The following is a 19,150-nucleotide window of genomic DNA, read 5'->3' as shown; positions in this document are numbered from 1 at the left end:
GAGCTTTATCTCAGCCGATTTCTACCTGTAAAGGAGTAGAAAGGGTGCATTCTAGCTCCTACGCTCTGTAATATTTTTATCAATGATCTTGCCCCTTGTTTACAGGACTCTAGTTTTCACTCTCTATCTATTGTATGAGTAAGCATGTGGATGATGCTGCCATTATGGCTAGATCGCCAGTTGGCCTCAGAAGAGCCTTGAAAGATCTGGCTCTCTATTGTAGAACTAACCAGCTCTCCATTAACTATCAGAAGTCGAAGGCTATCGTATTTGCAAGAAGATCCAGACTATTATGATGGTCAATAGATAATCATCAGCTTGAGCAGATTTATACCTATAAATATCTGGGAGTGGTTTTGCATGCCAGAGGGACCTGGAAGGCTCATATAGCATACGTTACACTGATGGCTCAGAGAAGTTCTCAAGCTATACAGAGGGTTTTTTTAATACTAGAGGAGGGGAGATCATATCTGCAGCTCTCAAGCTGTTTGCGGCCAAAGCTAGGAGTCAGTTACTGTATGGCGCGCAGTTAGGCCCCTATCCTTCTTATAAACCCTTGGAAGCTGTGCAAAATAAATTTCTTAGGGCAATACTAAGAGCACCAAGATGTGCTCCTTCTGTGACGTTGAGATTTAATCTGGGTGTTCTGAGAATTGAGGCTAGAGCTTGGATGTTGATCCTAGCATTTTGGCTTAGGATAAACTTCTTTCCTCAGGGATGGATTTTGGTGATTTTGGCTGATCGTTTTCAATCTTCTTGGGCCCAGGCAATGCATGCTAAAATTCTTTCATTGGGATTCTCCATGGATTATCTGGTTTTGTTGAGCCATAATCAAGCTCTACAGGCTCTGAAGCAGAGAATCCTGGATACTGAAAATCAGCACGAGCTTTCCATGATCCCTGAATGTTCGAGAAGGAGGCTGGGTTTATGCATTGCTGTCAGGGGTCCTACTACTTATCTGTATACCCTAGGGAACCCGCGCTATCTGAGGGCTTTCTTTAGAGCAAGGTATGGCATGCTCCTGTTGGCTGTGCTGGTGGGGAGAATAAAGAGTATACCTAGGGAAGATAGAATCCGCCCTTGTGGTTATAGGGAGATTGAGACCATCCAACATGTATTGCTCCACTGCCTGCTTTACAGAGAGTTAAGATGCTTCCTGATATCTCCTTGTCTGGCACCCTTTCCAGGATGCTCAGAGGATTTTTGTGTTTCTTATCTTCTGGCAGATCAATCTCCATCTATTACATATAACGTGGCGAAGTTTAGCTCTAATGCTATGTGGTTATGTCAGTTTTTTATTTCATGCATATGTTCTTCCTGAGTTTTTAGTTTATATTTATATTTTATTCTTGGCAATTGCTAGTTGTCTTTGATTGGTACTGTAAGTGATTGATATTTTATTATTTTTTAGCAACTCTTAACCTCTTGTAGGATTCCTTTTATTCTACAATTTCTAGTTGATTTGTAAGCTGACCATGGGTCGTAAATAAATATATCTAGTTAAAATCAAAACTATAAAAACAGAATAAAACCAATTAAACAATTCAACAGCTAAAAAGCCCTGGAGAACCAGGGCAACCATTTAAAACAATTTAAAACAGTTTTTCAGTCATTTAAAACCCTGGAAGGATAGGCCAAACAGAGAAAGCCTAGCCACACTTATCCAAGTGTTGATAAGAAGAGTTCTATTCTATCCCAGTCTTCTCCCTGGCATTTTTTTTAAGCATTCATACATGCAATCCCTTGTCTTTAGAGTCAAGTGGTAGGTTCAACTTTATTATTATTTATTTACTTTTCTGTGTAAACAATTTTGAAAGCTTTGGTTGAAAAGCAGTATATATTTAGTAGTAATAGTAGTAGGTTGGTGTTCTTGGGAGCAGTTTTACTGTTCACAATGGAGAATTCAGCACTCTGAATCAACGGCTTAATTCCATGAGCGAGAAGCATGGGTGCACAGTCTCCCCCACCCAATCTGGTCCCTCGGCAATGGCATGCTGTCACCAAATTGCACATGGCTGGTTTGTCCAAAACACCCCTCAGCACATGGTTTTAATGTGGTTTGGATGGCTGCCCATGCAATCAGACAATGGTGTGCCAGGGGGTTGACTGGGTGGGGGAATTGCACCTGATCATGCTTCTCCTCCATGTATTTAAGGGGTGGGTTCAAAGTGTTAAATAAGCTTTTTTTGGTCACATTTTCTCATCTAGAAAAATCTCAAAATGCTTAATCTGAGAGAGTTAATCTACAAATGTTTGTATACTCTACACCAGGCCTGCTCCCAGCTCCCAACTTAGGCCCCCCAGCTGTTTTTGAACTAAAATCCCCAGCCACAGTGGCCAATAGCCAGGAACTATGGGAGTTGTAGACCAATATCTTCAGGTGGGCCGAAGTTAAACAGCCCTGCTCTACACGAAGATAGCAAGTACAGTGTAGTGGTTGGAGGGCTGGGCTTGCACTGGCGAGAGTTGGTTTTAGTCTCCTCTCCACCACTGAGTGGCCATGGGCAAGTGACACACTCTGACCCTAACCTACCTCACTGTTTGTTGTGAGCATACAATGAAATAAGCTCATTAACACCACCTGGATCTACAGTACTTGGAGGAAGGATGAGATACAAATGTGACAGACAGATGGAATTTATTTCAGTGTGGTATATTTTTAAATCTGAAACAATGGGAGTTGGTGGGGCACAGAAACTTGAAGCTGGTTCAGACTGAATGGATGTTGCTCTAGTGTTGTGAACAGAAATGCTGGTATAAGTATTTGAAACAATTACATACACAAGGAGATGGACTTATGAAACAAGGTGAGGTCACAACCTCAAGTGGTAGCTGTTGAATGCTACTAAGGGTGACCGAGTAGAAGACACAATCCACAAGTTCTCATACACAAGCCCCAGGTTGTGCTTTCTTGTAAGTTAATTTCATTGAGACTGGTGGACTGTGCCTGGTGTTAATTTGGAAGGGGGGGGTGCCATTTGGATTGTCTACCCTTGGGCAACAGTGTGCTTTGGACTGATGAAGTGGTTCCTGGCAGCCTATGGAAATCATGTCATAATCATTGACAAACAATACTTTATATTCCCTTCACAGACATTGATGGCCCCACCAATCTGGTAACTGACCAAGTAACAGAAGACACAGCTACCATATCTTGGAATGGGGCTCAGGCTCCCATAGACAGATATGTAGTGAGTTATACCTCAGTTGATGGGGACATCAAAGAGATGTCTGTGGGAAAGGACAAGACAACTACGACCTTGATGGGTTTGAAACCAGGCACGGAGTATACCATCTACATCTGGGCTGCAAAGGGAACCCAGCAGAGCAGGAAGGCAAGCACAAGCGCTGTTACAGGTAGCCCACAACTGTGGCATTATAAAATTATCTGCTATCTTATTGGTTCCTTTCCTCCCAGGTTTTATTTCTGATTTTTGTACAATATGTAGCCATTTTCAGACACCCTAAAATGACGTAGGATCAATGTGGAAGGGTTATTGGAATTATGGCAGCAGGCCTGGTAAGCTATACCTTCAAACTTGAAAATCTGCAAAATCTGCAAAATCTTCTGTCCAGATCTTTTCGTGACATTGTCAGAACAAGCCCAGAATGGATCCCAAACCTCCTATGACTATGCTGGCTGTGGTCCATTTCTGAGCACAGTTCATCCGATGTTTTCCTAGTGCCTGCTAAAAACGTTTGGCTTAGAACTTCCAGCACATCAGCTTGTTAGTTTTTATATGGTGATTTATATTTCTCCCAACTGGTTTTTATTCTTGTTTGTTACTGCTCTGATTTTGATTTTATATTTTTATCCTTCTTTGGTTTGTATAAGCAACCCTGAGTGCAGTCAGAAAACTGGAGGTCTTAAGGAGGTTATGTATAATCAGCTGATACTTTAGGAAAATAATAGTAATGCCTTTACTTTGGTTCACAGAAATAGATGGCCCTACAAACCTGACAACAGACCAGGCAACAGAGAACACAGCCACTGTCTCTTGGAACAAGGCCTTGGCTCCCATAGAGCGGTACATTCTGAGGTACACCTCTACTGATGGAGAAACTAGAGAGATAACAGTGGGAAGGGATAAGAGCAGCACCACTTTGACTGGACTGAAGCCAGGCATGGAATACATCATCTCCATCTGGGCTGTGAAGGGAAGCCAGCAGAGCAAGAGGACAAACACAAGAGCCGAGACAGGTGATTAGACCAGTGGGTGAGGAAGGTGGCTCTCGCATTCTTGGGTCCCGTTTGGTAAACCATCTAGAGATGGAAGTTTGGGGCGGTCTACAAATATAAAATAAGTAAATAATAAATGTTGGCATTCATTCATTCATGTTGCTGTCAGACCATTGCACTCCAGCATTTTCCATGTTGTCCTCCAATCATAAGATCTGGTTTGTGACAATTTTCTTGACTTGTTTCTCTGCCCATCCATATGACTGATAGGAACAATTCCAGAGTAAGCACAAACTGTCTAGTTGACATGGCTGTCTGGCCCCAGTTGGCACAAGGGTTTTATTGTGAGTGTGGGTGTATTTCAAGTGTTCAAAACACTTCTCTGCAATATTCTAGTAACCTATACCAACAGCTCTATGAGATAGGCCAGGGTTATTATTTTTTTTTAACATTGTGCTTTATGCAGGGCTGCCTCTGAAAAGTGTTTGGAAACTGCAGTAGGTCCAGAATGTGGTGACCAGGTTGTTACTGGATTTGCTGCTCTGAGTAGATTACACTTGTGTTCAAAGATCTGCATTGATTTCCATTCGATTTCTGGGCACAATTAAACCTTCTTCCATATGAACCTGCTGGAGATAGGATAAGATGATTTTATTTAGATTGATTTTTAGAGCAGGAGAGGAAAAACTTTCACAAATATGGTCTGCTACTAATTTTAGGTTTGGCTTTGATTCACTTTTAGTTGGTAATTTTCCAATTTAAAATTGAATTTTGCAGTGCTATGTTTTGTTTTGCAGTTGCTTATATTCTGTTTAATTGGTTAGCTGCCTTGAGCACTTTTTGTGGAATGGCTGGGTATAAGTGGTTTAAATAAATAAATCATGAACATGGGGGAGGCCTGAGAGAGTAGTGACTCCCTAAGGCACATTATGAGGCTATTCTCATGATCGTTGAAAAGCAGGCTAAGGGAGCCCAGCCCACTTTCCAGCGGTTGTGTACTGCAATGGGAGCTGCCCAGCTCCTGGCAGCAAACCTCTCTAAATACTTCCCATTTCCCTGATTGTGAGTTGCTACAGTGCGGCTCTGCACCACAGCAATTCATGAGGAGACCCCCAACTGGGAGGCTTCAACAAGCCTCCTGTCACAGGGGTCTCCCCAGCATGCCCCACACACTTGCACCGGGCATTCTGGGACTTCTGAGGGCTGGGAGTGGGCGGCCCCTGATCCCTGCCGCCCCAACCGGCTCCGTGACGGAGCTGGTTATGTTACCATCCAGGCCTGGTTTATATACTAAATATGCTCATTAGCTAGCATATAAAATTAGGCCTGTCTCATAGTGTCACCAAGTGACCAAGTTCTTTTATATAGTGACCATGTAGGATCTGGGCGCAAGGAAGAAAGGAGATCAAGCCACTCCTAAAAGGATTCAATGGGCTTTATTGAGTATAAAAGAATAACACATCAGTCTAGCTGAGCAGAGAGCAGAACACTCTATCAATATTACCAACAGTATTTAAACAGAACATCCTACCCAGTACCAATATTCGACCAGGTGTTCCTGACTAACATTTGTGCGTGCATTAAATCTTCCTAGAGCCTAATACAATTCAGATACAGATGGAAAAGGGGGGGGGGAAGGCTGAGGGCTCACATGGTTTGGGGGGGGGGAGATCAGGAATTAGTAGAGGAAAAGGGGAGAGAAGGAGAAGGAGGGGGAAAGATGGAGGGGCCCAAGGCTTGTAAGGAGCAGCATATTACCAGGACCAGAGATTTGAGAGCGGTGGATCTCTTCAGCTGAAGGAGCGAGGCTTCTTGGCTGGAGACAGGAGCGTTTGCAGTTGCTCAGATCACGGCTGAGAGCCAGAGCACCATGGCTGGGGAAGTCTTGACTTCTCACTGCGCAGTAGAAGTCACAGACAGCTCCTGTCCATGGACAGAGTTCCTGCTTGTTGCCCCGCGGCTTAGCAGCAAACTCTGGGATCCTTGTGAGCAGCTCTAGCTGTACGCAAAAGATTGCCCGTAGGCACAAGACTGCTCACTCTCTGTCCAGTAGCCTCATTCTTTATAGTGTATTTTTCCTTTGATCTATTCAAAATCTCTTCTTTTCCTGGGTCCTCAAAAAGGGGTGACAATGCTGTTACCTTCTGGACAATGTCTTTTAATTATTCAGGATATTGGCCAGTCCAGAGAGATCTGAACCTCATCTTCTGTAAACTGTGCGCTTAGGAAGGTGGGGAACATTGCCCAAAGCAAATCTGCATCTCTGAGCTACAAATGGCATCTTCCCCGATTTGCTAGTCTGACCCCAAAAGGTGTTAAAAGTCAGGTGTTAGTGAGAGAATTAGTTCTATTTGTGTGAGACAGCAATTACATTATTTCTTGTGTACCTCTATCTAGTGTGTAATTATAACAAGAGAATATTTAAAGTAACATAAAAAGGGGTACATGTGTGAGACGAGTTAATTCTTTGTATGCATTTACCTATGTTGGATCTCTATAGAGAGCAATTGAGTTAATCGTTGACAAGGATTAACGCTGACTTTTTGCAACAGGAGAGGGGAGGTCAGCCTCTGGCCTCTTCCTCTGACATTATCTGGTAGTGAGTCACATATTAGCATTTGATTAGCTCAGGCCTAGCCTTTGTGCTTCCTTGAGTATCCATTTCACAGTACAATGCTGGATTGCCTCCTCCTTCACAGAGCAGTTGACCTGGGTATCAGTTCACCTTGAGTCCAGGCATTTAATTGAACTCTTAATATAAAATGAAATCAGACACAGGCCTGCATTCCATATACTTCTGGGCTGGTACCTCTGGTTCTGATATGTTGAGGTGGACCGTCCTCAACAGTTATCATGTGGGCTAGCAGCATGATCATCCGCGGGGAGAGCAGGCCAAGCTCGCTCTCCTCGGGTCTCCACACTGCTCGTGTGGAGAGCCTCAATGAGTTTATGGCTGAAGGAATATTTGAACTGGTGACTTCTTAGCCACATTATTCGCTGTGCTATAACAGGTAATTCTGCCTCCAGCAGTGCTTACAGATGCATGCTGCAGTCTCAAATAATGAAGTATGAGCACAGGGGTGTGCCCCCATGCCGACCATGCCCTTTGACATCAGTATGCCAGGATGCTTCTGACACCAGCACTACGGGCGAGGCCAGCATTAGGCATAGATGTACCATCCGTCTGCCTCTCCCAGCCAGCAAGTTCTTTTCACGCTGGCTGGGTGCTTCCTTTCTCTTCCTTGCCACACCCAGCTGGTGAACAAAGCGTTCAGTGGTTGGGAGAGGCAGGCAGTCCATATCCCATGTTGGCCACACCCCTTGTGCTGGTATCAGAAGTGTGCTGGTGCACTGTTGTCAAGAGGCGTGGCTGGCATTGGAATGTGGCCAATGGCCACTCCCAGCCAGTGAGGACTTTATTTGCTGGCTGGGTGCTTCCTTTCTCTTTCTCATTTGTGGTCACACCCTCCGATGCTGCCACATCGGCACCAGGGGTGTGGCTGATGGGGGGAACATTTTCAAGGCTGGAGGTCCCAGGGCCGCCTCGAACCTTGCTATACCCCTGTATGGGCATCTCTGGCCTGTGAGCATGCCTGAAGGCCTTAATAGTTTACTATAGCATCTATTGGAATAATCCTAGTACTGTTCACAGGGTACCCCTGCTAACTGGGCAAAGAGGCACCTTTTACCGTGGTGATTCTCTTTATTTAGCAGGGGGAGAGTAACTGGCCCTATCCACCCCCAGCACAGTACTTCCAGTGACTGTTGCTGGTGTGTGTCTTATGTTTCTTTTTAGAATGTGAGCCCTTTGGGGACAGGGAGCCATCTTATTTGTTGGTTAGCTCTCTTTGTAAACCGCCCTGAGCCACTTTTGGAAGGGCGGTATAGAAATCGAATTAATAATAATAATAATAATAATAATAATAATACAGACATACCTAAGCCTAATAAGGGCCAATGTATATTGGGTTTTCTGCAGCTCCCGCTGCTATACAAGTGTGATTAAGCATGTGCTGGGCATTTCTAGGGCTGTCCCTCCATCAGATATCCTCTGCTGCAATCATATATTGCTTGTTTACTAGGGATGTGCAAAAAATTTCGGGCACAGAACAATCTGTGCCTGAAACGAGCAATTTCGGGTGATTCGGGGCCGAACTGAATCACCCCCGATGTCCCCCGATATTTTTCGGGGCCAAGCCGAATCACCCGAATTTTGGGGCCAAAAAATTCGGGTGATTCGGCTCATGGCCAATTTTGGGGGATTTTTTGAAGTTTTAGTGACTTTGGGGCAGTTTGGGGGCATAGAATGGGATCTGGGCAAAAACAGTGGTGTGGGGTGGTAGTGCCTAATGGGTGCAGGCTACCACCCCAATTTCAGGGGGATTGGGCAAAGGGGTGATTTTTGGGGAATTTCTGAGGTTTTCATGTCTTTGGGGCAGATTGGGGCAGAAAGTGGGGCCTGTGGCAGAAGAGTGGGGTGGTAGTGCCTAATGGGTGGAGGCTACCACCCCAATTTAAGGGGGATTGGACAAAGGGGTGATTTCTTGGGAATTTTTGAAGTTTTGGTGTCTTTGGGGCAGATTGGGGGCAGAAAGTGGATCTGCCCCCAAAGAGTGGGGTGGGCTGGTAGATAGTGCCTAATGGGTGGAGGCTACCACCCGTCCCCAATTTCAGAGTGATTGGCCAGAGGGCTGGATTTTGTTGATTTTCTGAGGTTTTTCTTCATAAAGTGCTTTGTGGTAGATTGATTCATTCATCATATTCATAGTAAATGCGAGTGTGAAAAAGTGAAAGTGGGGTCATGAGAGTTCTTTAATTGAAAAAAATCTCATTTGCTATCATTGAATGAGAATTAACACCTCAGAAAATAAGGGAATAACATCCCTTCAGAAAAACTTCTGAGGTGTGAATTCTCATTCAATGATAGCAAATGAGATTTTTTTCAATTAAAGAACTCTCATGACCCCACTTTCACTTTTATCACACTCTCACTTACTATGAATATTGAATAAATCAATCTACCACACTGCACTTTATGAAGAAAAACCTCAGAAAATCAACAAAATCCAGCCCTCTGGCCAATCACTCTGAAACTGGGGACGGGTGTTAGCCTCCACCCATTAGGCACTATCTACCAGCCCTCCCCACTCTTTTGGGGCAGATCCACTTTCTGCCCCCAATCTGCCCCAAAGACACCAAAACTTCAAAAATCCCCAAAATATCAACCCTCTGCCCAATCCCCCTGAAATTGGGGTGGTAGACTCCACCCATTAGGCACTACCACTCCACCCCACCCTTTTGGGGCAGATACACTTTCTGCCCCCAAACTGCCCCAAAGACACAAAAACTTCGAAAATTTCCAAAAAATCACCCCTTTGTCCAATCCCCCTGAAATTGTGGTGGTAGCCTCCACCCATTAGGCACTACCACCCCACCCCACTTTTCTGCCCCAGGCCCCACTTTCTGCCCCAATCTGCCCCAAAGACACAAAAACTTCAGAAATTCCCCAAAAATCACCCCTGTGCCCAATCCCCCTGAAATTGGGGTGGTAGTCTGCACCCATTAGGCACTACCACCCCACACCACTCTTTTTGCCCAGATCCCATGCTATGCCCCCGAACTGCCCCAAAGTCACTAAAACTTCAAATATTCCCCAAAAATCAGCCCTTTTCCCAATCCCCCTGAAATTGGGGTGGTAGCTTCCACCCATTGGGCACTACCACCCCACCACAAAATTTTGCCCCTGGGCCCTCCCCCCCGAATCGATTCAGATTCGGATTCGGGTTAAATCCGAATCCGAACCGAATCAAGGGTGATTCGGGTTGCCCATATTCGGGCACAAAACAGAACAGGGGTGATTCGGTTTGGGTCCCGAACTGAATCACCGAAAATCCGAATTGCACACCCCTATTGTTTACTGTCTACATGTTTTCTCTTACTGGATTGGAAACTGATTTGCAGGAGTATAGTTTATTTAAAAACTCACACACCATACGTGCATATCTAGCTGGGTTCCGTTCTAACTAACTTTGCTGGTGACTTCTTAGTTAGACTGGGCAAAGGGAGGTGGTACTGGATATTTTTATCTTATCGGAGAGATTGCAAAAGAATCTGGCATGTACAAAGCTGTGATGGGGTCGTGAGCGGGAAGTGCGTCAGAATGAAGGTTCATTGGTGGATTTGTGCTTTTGGTAGCAAGTACAAGGGTTTCATTCTACTTTTGCCTCTGTTACACAGGTTTTGCAGGGCTTGTATTGTCTCAAAACCTGCTTGACCAACGTTTGCCATTTGGACGAAAGAAATGTGTGTACATCCCATGGAAAGCCAAGCCTCTTTCAAAGCACTCTGAAAAGAGTTTAGTGGGATGGGACTTGCTGGAGATGTTTGGTATTCTGTAGCACATGTGTGCGCTTTTAAATATTTAGATGCTCTTGCTTGCTAGTCATACTAGTATTGCTTTTAGGGCAAAAGGCCCCTCCCCACCCCCGCCCATGCTTTTAAAAAGGGACAAGATACAGGGAAAGGACTTCTACAATCTGGAATGCAGCAAGGTTGGCTCAGGCCCCGGGACAAAAAGTGAGGCATGGGAGGGGGAGCAAAGAGCAAGTCAGTGGGCTCCACTCCTTCGGGGGCCAAGGGACACTTGTCCTCCCCGCTGTTCAATTGTAGCTATGCCCCTGCATACAATCTAGGTAGCAGGTGAGTAACCAAATGTCCCCAGATGTGTGCCATGGCAACATCTAACAACTGGTCTATGAAACTGTCTTATACTGAATCACACCATAGGTTCATTTAGCCCAGTTCTATCCACTCTGACTGGCAGCAACTCTCCAGGATCTCAGGCAGAGGTCTTTCTTAACCCTGTACCTGAGAACCTGTTGTCCCAGGGACCTGGTGCGTGTAAAGCAGGCCTTTGGCCTCTCTTCAGTTGGGAATTGGGTGGATCCTGCAAACACTGGCATTTATTATTCTGGAGTGTGGATGGTTATGGCAAAAAAAGATCCTGTTTCTCTGTTATATGTTTGGCTTGAAATAGCACTGATTAAATTGAATGCCAGTCTGCCCTTCTCCCATGGCTGAAGTTCAGGAGACAGTTAAAAACAGGAGGTTGGCAAAGCACTGATTGAATGCCTTGCCTTTTTATAGTCTGTGGAACAAGTTTGCCCAATTACTGGCCAGAGACAGCTGTAGAAATATGGAAGCATCTGGTTTGTACTACACTTACCCAGTGTAGGTCATGAGACTGTGTTCCAGATTTGTGGAAGGGCAGCCACAGTGCACTAGAAGATTCAGCCACCCGACTGACTTAATGCATATTTGGGCTTTAGCACAAGATAAAAAAGCCTGTCTGTCATAAAGCATGGTTACCCCCCGCTTAATAAGACTACCATGCATCTTTTCTAATACTGTTATTTGTAAGACAGTTCTTAGAGAAGTAGTCTGTCTGACAAAAATAAAATGCTTTTGCTTTCTTTTTTTCATAGAGATCAGAAGGACAAATTTGGATTTCTGATCTTTTCACTCATTCATTCTGATTGTTAGTCTTCCAAATCCTATGTTTTATGAAACAACACAGTATTTTACTGTTTAACAAATATAGCAAGGAGTATATTTGATGCTCTTGTTGGAAAATTATGCTTAAGATGGGCTGAAAAGATCTGTCCTGACAGCTGCTCTTCTTACTACTACTACTGCTATTATTATTATTTTATTTATTACATTCCACAGTTACACAGCCAAAGGGACAAATTAGATGCTATGGACAGTTGCAAACTAACTGTCTCCCTGATCTTTTATTTTAACACAGAACAGTCTTGGAAGCTGTGAGTTTAAGCAGAGGAATGACAACGGTGGTGGGGGGAAGGCGGGGTGCAGCTTCAGCATTTCCCCTCCGGCTAGTTTTCAGTTTGAAACAGCAGGAGGCTGTTGGTTCTAATCCCTGCTGGTGTGTTTCCCAGAATATGGGAAACTCCTATATCGGGCAGTAGTGATATCGGAAGATGCTGAAATGCATAATCTCATACTGCATGGGAGATGGCAATGGTAAACCCCTCTTGTATTCTACCAAGAGAATCACATGGCTCTGTGGTTGCCAGGAGTCGACACCAACTCGACGGTTTGTCCTTTCCTTTCCTTTGTCCCCCAAAAAAGAAAGAAGGAAAGGGGGGGAAAAAACTCACCGAGAATAAAAAGTTAAGGAGCTCTCCTCCTTGCCCCTGACTGTTTCTCTCCTGAAAATTGCAGCCTCCCAGAGCCACTTTTGATTTTTTTTAAAAAAATCTGAGACTGTTAAATGTGGATAACGTCCAGACTAATGCTTTGCTTGTGTAACAAAGCAAGCTGTGGTTCTGCAAGCAGGTGATGTAGCTGCACAAAGGCGCAGAGACGTTTGAAGTTGTGCTCTTGCAGTAATGTCTCCTTTCAATGTAAGTGGACTAAGGAAGAACCTTTGCAGCAGGGCGCTTTCTAGATTAGACCCTGGCGTATCTCTGAAGCATGCTTCCACACTTCCTGTGTTGTGACACCGCAGTGCCTACGTAGACAGCAGGGTGCCGTTCACATTCCAATGCCTTGTTTTGAATTTAATCACTGCGATTTATTGATAGAACGTTGTATGTTTAAAAGTTGCTGTTTTGGGGGGTTGTGAGGTTGCTTCCCCAGTGGGCAGGTTGCTCCCCCATTGCGCCATTAGGTATTCCTCACTTTGTTATCCTGATAGTGCCCATTTTTAAATAACATCAACCTTTCTTGACCAGTTGAGCTTTGAAGGAGTGTGTGTAGAGATAGACTGTCAGAGATGGCCAGGCCCAGCAGCCGCACCCACTCTGCCCGCCACCACCACCACCACAGGAGGCATGCCTGCTCGACTCACCCCCCCACCCCCCTGCCATGCACTACATTTACTGGCAAGATCAGTGGTTCAGCCTCGTGGTGGCGGCAGTAGAGGCCCCGCCCCCGCCGGGCCTTTGGAGGCCACGGACCGGGACACCAAGGTCTGGGGGTAAGAATGCCTCTGCCTGGAAGAGTCAAAGTACTCTCCTCTATCAAGGAATCCGATCCTGCAAAATACTGAACCTGGAATGTCCAGCTGCTCAGGGAAACGGGGAGGCCAAGATCTTACTTTCAGAAGTTTGTTCAGCTACTCTTATGAAAATGGAGAAGCTGAAGCTGAACACACACACTATCTGTGTTCCCACAATTAACTACATCATCAGTACCATGCTAAGAATTTCACATTGTCCCCTGCTTTGTGTTTGGCCTAGATATTGATCCTCCCAAGAATGTCCGTGCATCAGACATAACACAATCCAGTGGAGTGATCACATGGTTACCTCCTGATGCTCAGATCAGTGGCTATCTTCTCACCTATGATGAGCCAGATGGCACCAGCACGGTAAGTCTGTAAACTGCTGTGTGAGTGCCTATGAGGCTGGCCAGCCCAGCCATTCATATTAAAAACCCATAGGCCTTACAGTGGGCAGGTCTTATAGGTTAATTGTGCACATTCTATCTATCTATCTATCTATCTATCTATCTATCTATCTATCTATCTATCTTTCTATCTATCTTTCTATCTATCTATCTATCTATCTATCTAATATTTATATACTGCCCCTTATGCTGGCCTTGGGCCGAAATACATACATATACTGCCCCAAACCTGCATCTCATTACCCAATGACAAACTTGGGTTTTTACTGTTGAGTGTAGACTCCGCAGAGGACCACAGTCAATCCTGGCTCTCTGAGAAATGAGACATGCACCTGCGAAGGGAGGTGGAAAACACAATGTTTGGATGTCTTTTCTTTTGTGTGGCAGGAAGTGAAACTAGGTCCTAATGACCGAAAGGTTGTTCTACAAGGCCTTAGTCGTGGCACTGAGTACACCATACATATCATAGCTTTTAAGGGAGATCGCTGGAGCAGAAAAGCAGCCACCACCTTTTCTACAGGTAAGCCCTGTTACTTGCATTGCTCAAAATGGTGCTCATCCTCAAAACTGGAAGGATATTACAGATGAGAATCTGTGTTTGACTTTGAAGAGTGAGAATTCATGACTAATGGAGATTTGGAAAGAGGCTTCCAAACTTTGAGGTCAGGGAGTAGGGTTGCCAAGTCTTAGGGTTTGAAAGATTTTTGGTCCCCTGGGGAAAGATTAACTTGTGCCAGATGGGATCTTAGTAGAAAAATATGTGACTGAAAAACCATAATCATACATAATTATTTCTGTAACCAAGTATTTAATGATGTCATTAGGAGGTATGACGGAGTCCAAATTTGGCTTGAAATTGGACTTAGAATAAGCTTTCTTTTATTTTCTCTTTTCTTTTTTACATTTTTTTTTTGTTTACCAAACCCAATTTCAAATTGAGCAGAAAGAAGGGGGTTGCCTATGATTAGAAAATATGTGTCTTTGCTTTAGGAGTAGAACTTTTGTTTCGGAATGGAGAAACATTGTATTTGATGGAGTTGATTTGAGAGTAAATGCCACAAGTGTGGTTGACTGGGAGAAGTGTGGCTCACTGCATGAGGGAAAGGGTTCTATGATATCTCCTCTAGTGTGCATGGTCCCAATCCTGATCTTGTCCCCCCCAGCCACTATTTTGATTTAGAAAAGGACAATGGAAGTTCTAATGATGATTCTAGTGTTGTATAGTTTGCATCTCAATAACCTGTTTAGGGTGCTTTCCAGATTAGACCCTGCAATGGGGTCACGCCGACTCTCTGAAGTGTGCTTCCACACTTCCTGCGATGTGACACTGCAGTTCCCTACTCTGACATCAGAGTACCATTCATAGTTCCAATGCCTTGTTTTGAATTTAATCGCTGCAATATAGTGCTATAATGTCATATATCCAGCGTAAAAAAGTTGCTGTTTTTTGGGTTGTTAGTTTTCATGAGACTGCTCCCCCTGCTGGGTGCTTTGCTATTTATGTTTTGTATGCGATTTGCTTGAACGGAAGTATTTTACAGCTGTTGAGAGGCTAACCTGGAAAGTGCCCTGGAGACATTTCAAATCTGATGAAATAAAGAAACTCCACATCTCAGATCTGAATAGCAATTCTGGAATGAACTTTGAGTTTGTTTCAGAACTGGCAGCACTTACAAGCCTTCCTGGATATGCCAGAATGTCATTTATTTCTGGTTCAGTTTTTAATTTGACAGGATGTAGATGGAGCTGCCATGTCCCAGAGCTGGAAAATAATAAACCCAAGACAATGGTGTGACTTGTAGTGTAGGTTGGTTGGTTGTTAGGGTTAGGAAATGGCCCCAAATAAAGGTTTTAGTTTTCTCTTAATTAAGATGTTATAATGGCAAAGCATAATATGTGAACAATCTGTCAAACCTCACCTGAGAATGATATGGGAGGATCATATTGCCAGTGCCGAGAAGTGCAAAAAGCTTTTCGTTTTTCTGCAATGTCACAAATTGTGCTTGCTTACAACTTTCCTTTGATGCTCCCATATGGTCTCCATGGGGCATCTTTGTTGGTACCAGGCATTCATCCTCCCCATCTTGAGATGAACCTCAAAGACCAAGGAAAAATCGGGTGCATGGAGTGCAATTTGTTAGCGAGCACAATTTGTGACATTACACAACATCATATCTGATCATGTGGCATGTCTGTTAAGGCATCAGCTTTAGGTTCCAATTTCTCCAGTTTGTAGAGCTTGAGCCAAAATGAAAGATAGTCTTAACTCTGGTCTTAAACCAGCAGGTTTTTTGACTGCCTAATCTTGAGGGGGGGGGGACGGAATTTTTTAAATCCTGAATCAGCTTCCACAGTTCCTCCATACTCAGCCACTTTTCCTGACGCTCCTCCTCCTCCTGCTCCTCCTTCTTATTTAAATTTTTGTACTTCCCCACCCAGATGGCTCTAGCTGGTTCACATAAATAAAAACAGATAAAAGTAAAACAAATAACCAATTAAAAACAATTAAAATTAAATCTGCTTAGGTCAGGTTTGCCTGTAGGTGAAGGTTATGTGGTTCCCCAAGAGGCAGCTAAGGAATTAGTAACTGCTGCAGCACACTGCACTAGGGTCACACAAGACCAATGGTACTGGGGATTATAATCATTATTAATACATCACTGTCATCACTGAATATGAAAATGCAGCTGCAGGTATATGAATGTAGCCTAAGTACCAGGGGCAGAGCCACCACTGGGCAAAAGGGTTCAAAGAACCCAGGCCGCCAATGGTGAAAAGCCGCCAAGAGAGCCCTGCCCTGTGTGGCTCAGGCTCCATAGGAGCCCAGAGTGAACTCCCCCCTCCCACGTCGGGGCCGCCGAGAGCCCTGGCGAATACTTCACCAATTACTTCAGGCAGCTCCGACTGCCCAATAGAACGTTTTCCCCTTCCTCTCCCTCTCTGGAGGGAGAGAAAAGGGAAAACATCCTATTAGGCAGCCGACCCTGCCTGAAATGACGCGCCAAGAGCTCGTTCGGGCTCTTGGCAGCCCAGGCCACGCCCCCTTGCACATGAAAAAGTCACATGACAGGGGGCGTGGCCTGGGCTGCCGAGAGCCCGAACAAGCTCTCGGCGCGTCATTTCAGGCAAGGTAGGCTGCCTAATAGGACGTTTTCCCCTTTCTCTCCCTCCAGAGAGGGAGAGGAAGGGGAAAACATTCTATAGGGCAGTCGGAGCTGCCTGAAATACTTGGCAGAAAGTTTGCCCGGGCTCTCAGCGGCCCGGGCATGGGAGGAGGGAGTTCGCTCTGGGCGCCTATGGAGCCCAAGCCACGCCCCGTGTGCATGACGTCACGCGCACGGGCATATTGGAAGGGGGCGCCGAGTGGGGCTGGACACAGGCCGCCGCTCGGCTGGCTCCGCGCCTGCTAAGTACAGTACTATAGGTGGCTTACATTCTGTGCAAAGAGCCGTGCACCCCAGGGGGCTGTGCATTAGAGCAGCTTTACTCGATGCCCAGCATTTTCAGTGGGAGTTGGGAGTGCTGCTCTGACGCTCATATGACAGCATTGCTTGAACAGAGCCTCCCCTGCCTGCGCTAGGAGCAGCGGTGGGTGCAGAAGTGCCCCAGAAGCAGCAAGCCTGCATCCCTCATGGGTGTGTGACATATTGCACAGTATCTAAGCCAAATAGATACTATAATTGAAATGTATTTGTTTATATTCACCATGTGCTACCTTTGTTTCTCTCTTTCTTCCCTGAGTTGTTTTGCCGTTTACTCTTGTTTGTTGGCAACCAAATTTTGTTGTTTCTTTCTTTGCTTACCTGGCTTTTCATTTGCTTTGTTCCTGCAGTCAATATTCTCTATCCCTACCCTGCGGACTGCAGCCAGACCCAGCAAAATGGACATTCCACCAGTGGCATCTACACCATCTATCTGAATGGCGACCTCAACAAGCCCCTGCAGGTTTATTGCGACATGACCACCGATGGAGGTGGATGGATAGTGAGTCTTTCTGAGGAAGGCATTGTTCTTCAGAGGAGAGCTGGTCTTGTGGTAGCAAGCATGACTTGTACCCTTAGCTAAGCAGGGTCCGCCCTGGTTGCATATGAATGGGAGACTTGATGAATGGGAGACACTGTAAGATATTCCCCTTGGGATGGAGCTGCTCTGGGAAGAGCAGAAGGTTTCAAGTTCCCTCCCTGGCTTCTCCAAGATAGTGCTGAGAGAGACTCCTGCCTGAAACCTTGGAGAAGCCGCTGCCAGTCTGTGAAGACAATACTGAGCTAGATAGACCAATGGTCTGACTCAGTATATGGCAGCTTCCTATGTTCCTCTAATTGCTTTCACATTCACAACCTTTTTATTTTCAATTCTTTTTCAAAGTGTTAATAACATTGGCCAGGTTGAGACAGGAGGAAACAATAATTTCCTATGATGAGGATGAATCTCAGAGAACAATGGATTTGCACACTCCTCATCCCCTGAGTGAAGGCTTTTCCTTTTCCTTTGAAGTAAACTACAGTTCCATGTTACATACAAATCTGGGACTCAGGCTGGAAACCATGGTTTGATCCTGGGTTTATTTTATCTAGCCATGATTTCCTGCTATGTCTGAACCTAATCATTGAGTTTGCCCTTTCCTCTATGTGGAATTTCCTTGTTGTTTCTTTCCTTGTCTATTTTAGCAACAAAAGGCTTTCAAAATGATTTGCACAATGAAATCGGACAACCATTAAAACATCCTAAACACCTTAATTCCAAGGTATTCACTATAGTTTCACCTGCTGATCTCTTCCTTCAGTCTTGAATTCCTTGAGTCTTGGCGGCCTCCACTTCTATCTGTGACTCCTGACTCTTGGAATTCTCAGTGGAGGAGGCTATTGCAGATGATGTAAAAAGCCCTCTTTCCCAGCCCTCTTGCTGCAGTTATTGCCTCTCCAAGTCTGCAGTGGCCTCGGGTAACACAGCTTTCCTGCGCTGGAGTTATGTTACCAAGCACCAGGCCCAAGTAACTCAAGAAGTTAGTTTTCAAAGGGGCAAGGGATTGCTTCCCACTTGGGTAGATAATATCAATGAGGTGCTTCAGTGTAAAGTGTAAAGTGCCATGAGGGCTTCTGTGGGGAAAATGCGCTTAGCCTGCTCTCTCCACAGATGAGCAGGATCTTAGTCTTGGGCAGCCGGATCGGCCACTCACATGATTACGGGCTCTGTCACGGAGCCAGTAGGGGCTGCGGGGATCGGGGGCTGCCCGGCAGTCCCAGAATGCCTCGTGCAAGTGTGCAACGCATTCTGGGGAGACCCCCGAGGGCGGGAGGCTTGTTTTAGCCTCCCAGTAGGAGGTCTCCTTGTGAGTCGTGGAGATGTGCTGTGGCATCTCATGACCAAGAATATCAGGTCAACTGAGCTCTCTCTGCCTTAATTTGGTTTAAGGGAAGGGGTTCTTAGGCGGGCTAGCCGCCATGGAACCACTGGGCTTGTTCACGAGCCTGGTGGTTCTCACGATGGGGGAGAACTGGGCTATGCTCCCTTAGCCTGGATCTCCTCCATCGTGAGAAT

The 19,150-nt window shown here is 45.3% G+C and overlaps 1 protein-coding gene across 1 annotated transcript in view; it reads left to right on the top strand.

Annotated features, from left to right (window-relative positions):
- The window catches only part of TNN (tenascin N), an 85,195-nt gene that overhangs the window by 43,262 nt on the left and 22,783 nt on the right, over positions 1 to 19,150 (top strand). The window contains 5 exon segments of the mRNA XM_053248030.1: positions 3,094 to 3,357; positions 3,938 to 4,201; positions 13,444 to 13,574; positions 14,000 to 14,132; positions 17,445 to 17,596. Coding sequence (XP_053104005.1) covers positions 3,094 to 3,357; positions 3,938 to 4,201; positions 13,444 to 13,574; positions 14,000 to 14,132; positions 17,445 to 17,596 — 944 coding nt within the window.

This window comes from Hemicordylus capensis, chromosome 4 (genome assembly GCF_027244095.1).
Source record: "Hemicordylus capensis ecotype Gifberg chromosome 4, rHemCap1.1.pri, whole genome shotgun sequence".
NCBI lineage: Eukaryota > Metazoa > Chordata > Lepidosauria > Squamata > Cordylidae > Hemicordylus > Hemicordylus capensis.
Note: the sequence above shows the minus strand (reverse complement) of the source record. Positions and strands in the feature narration are given on the sequence as shown.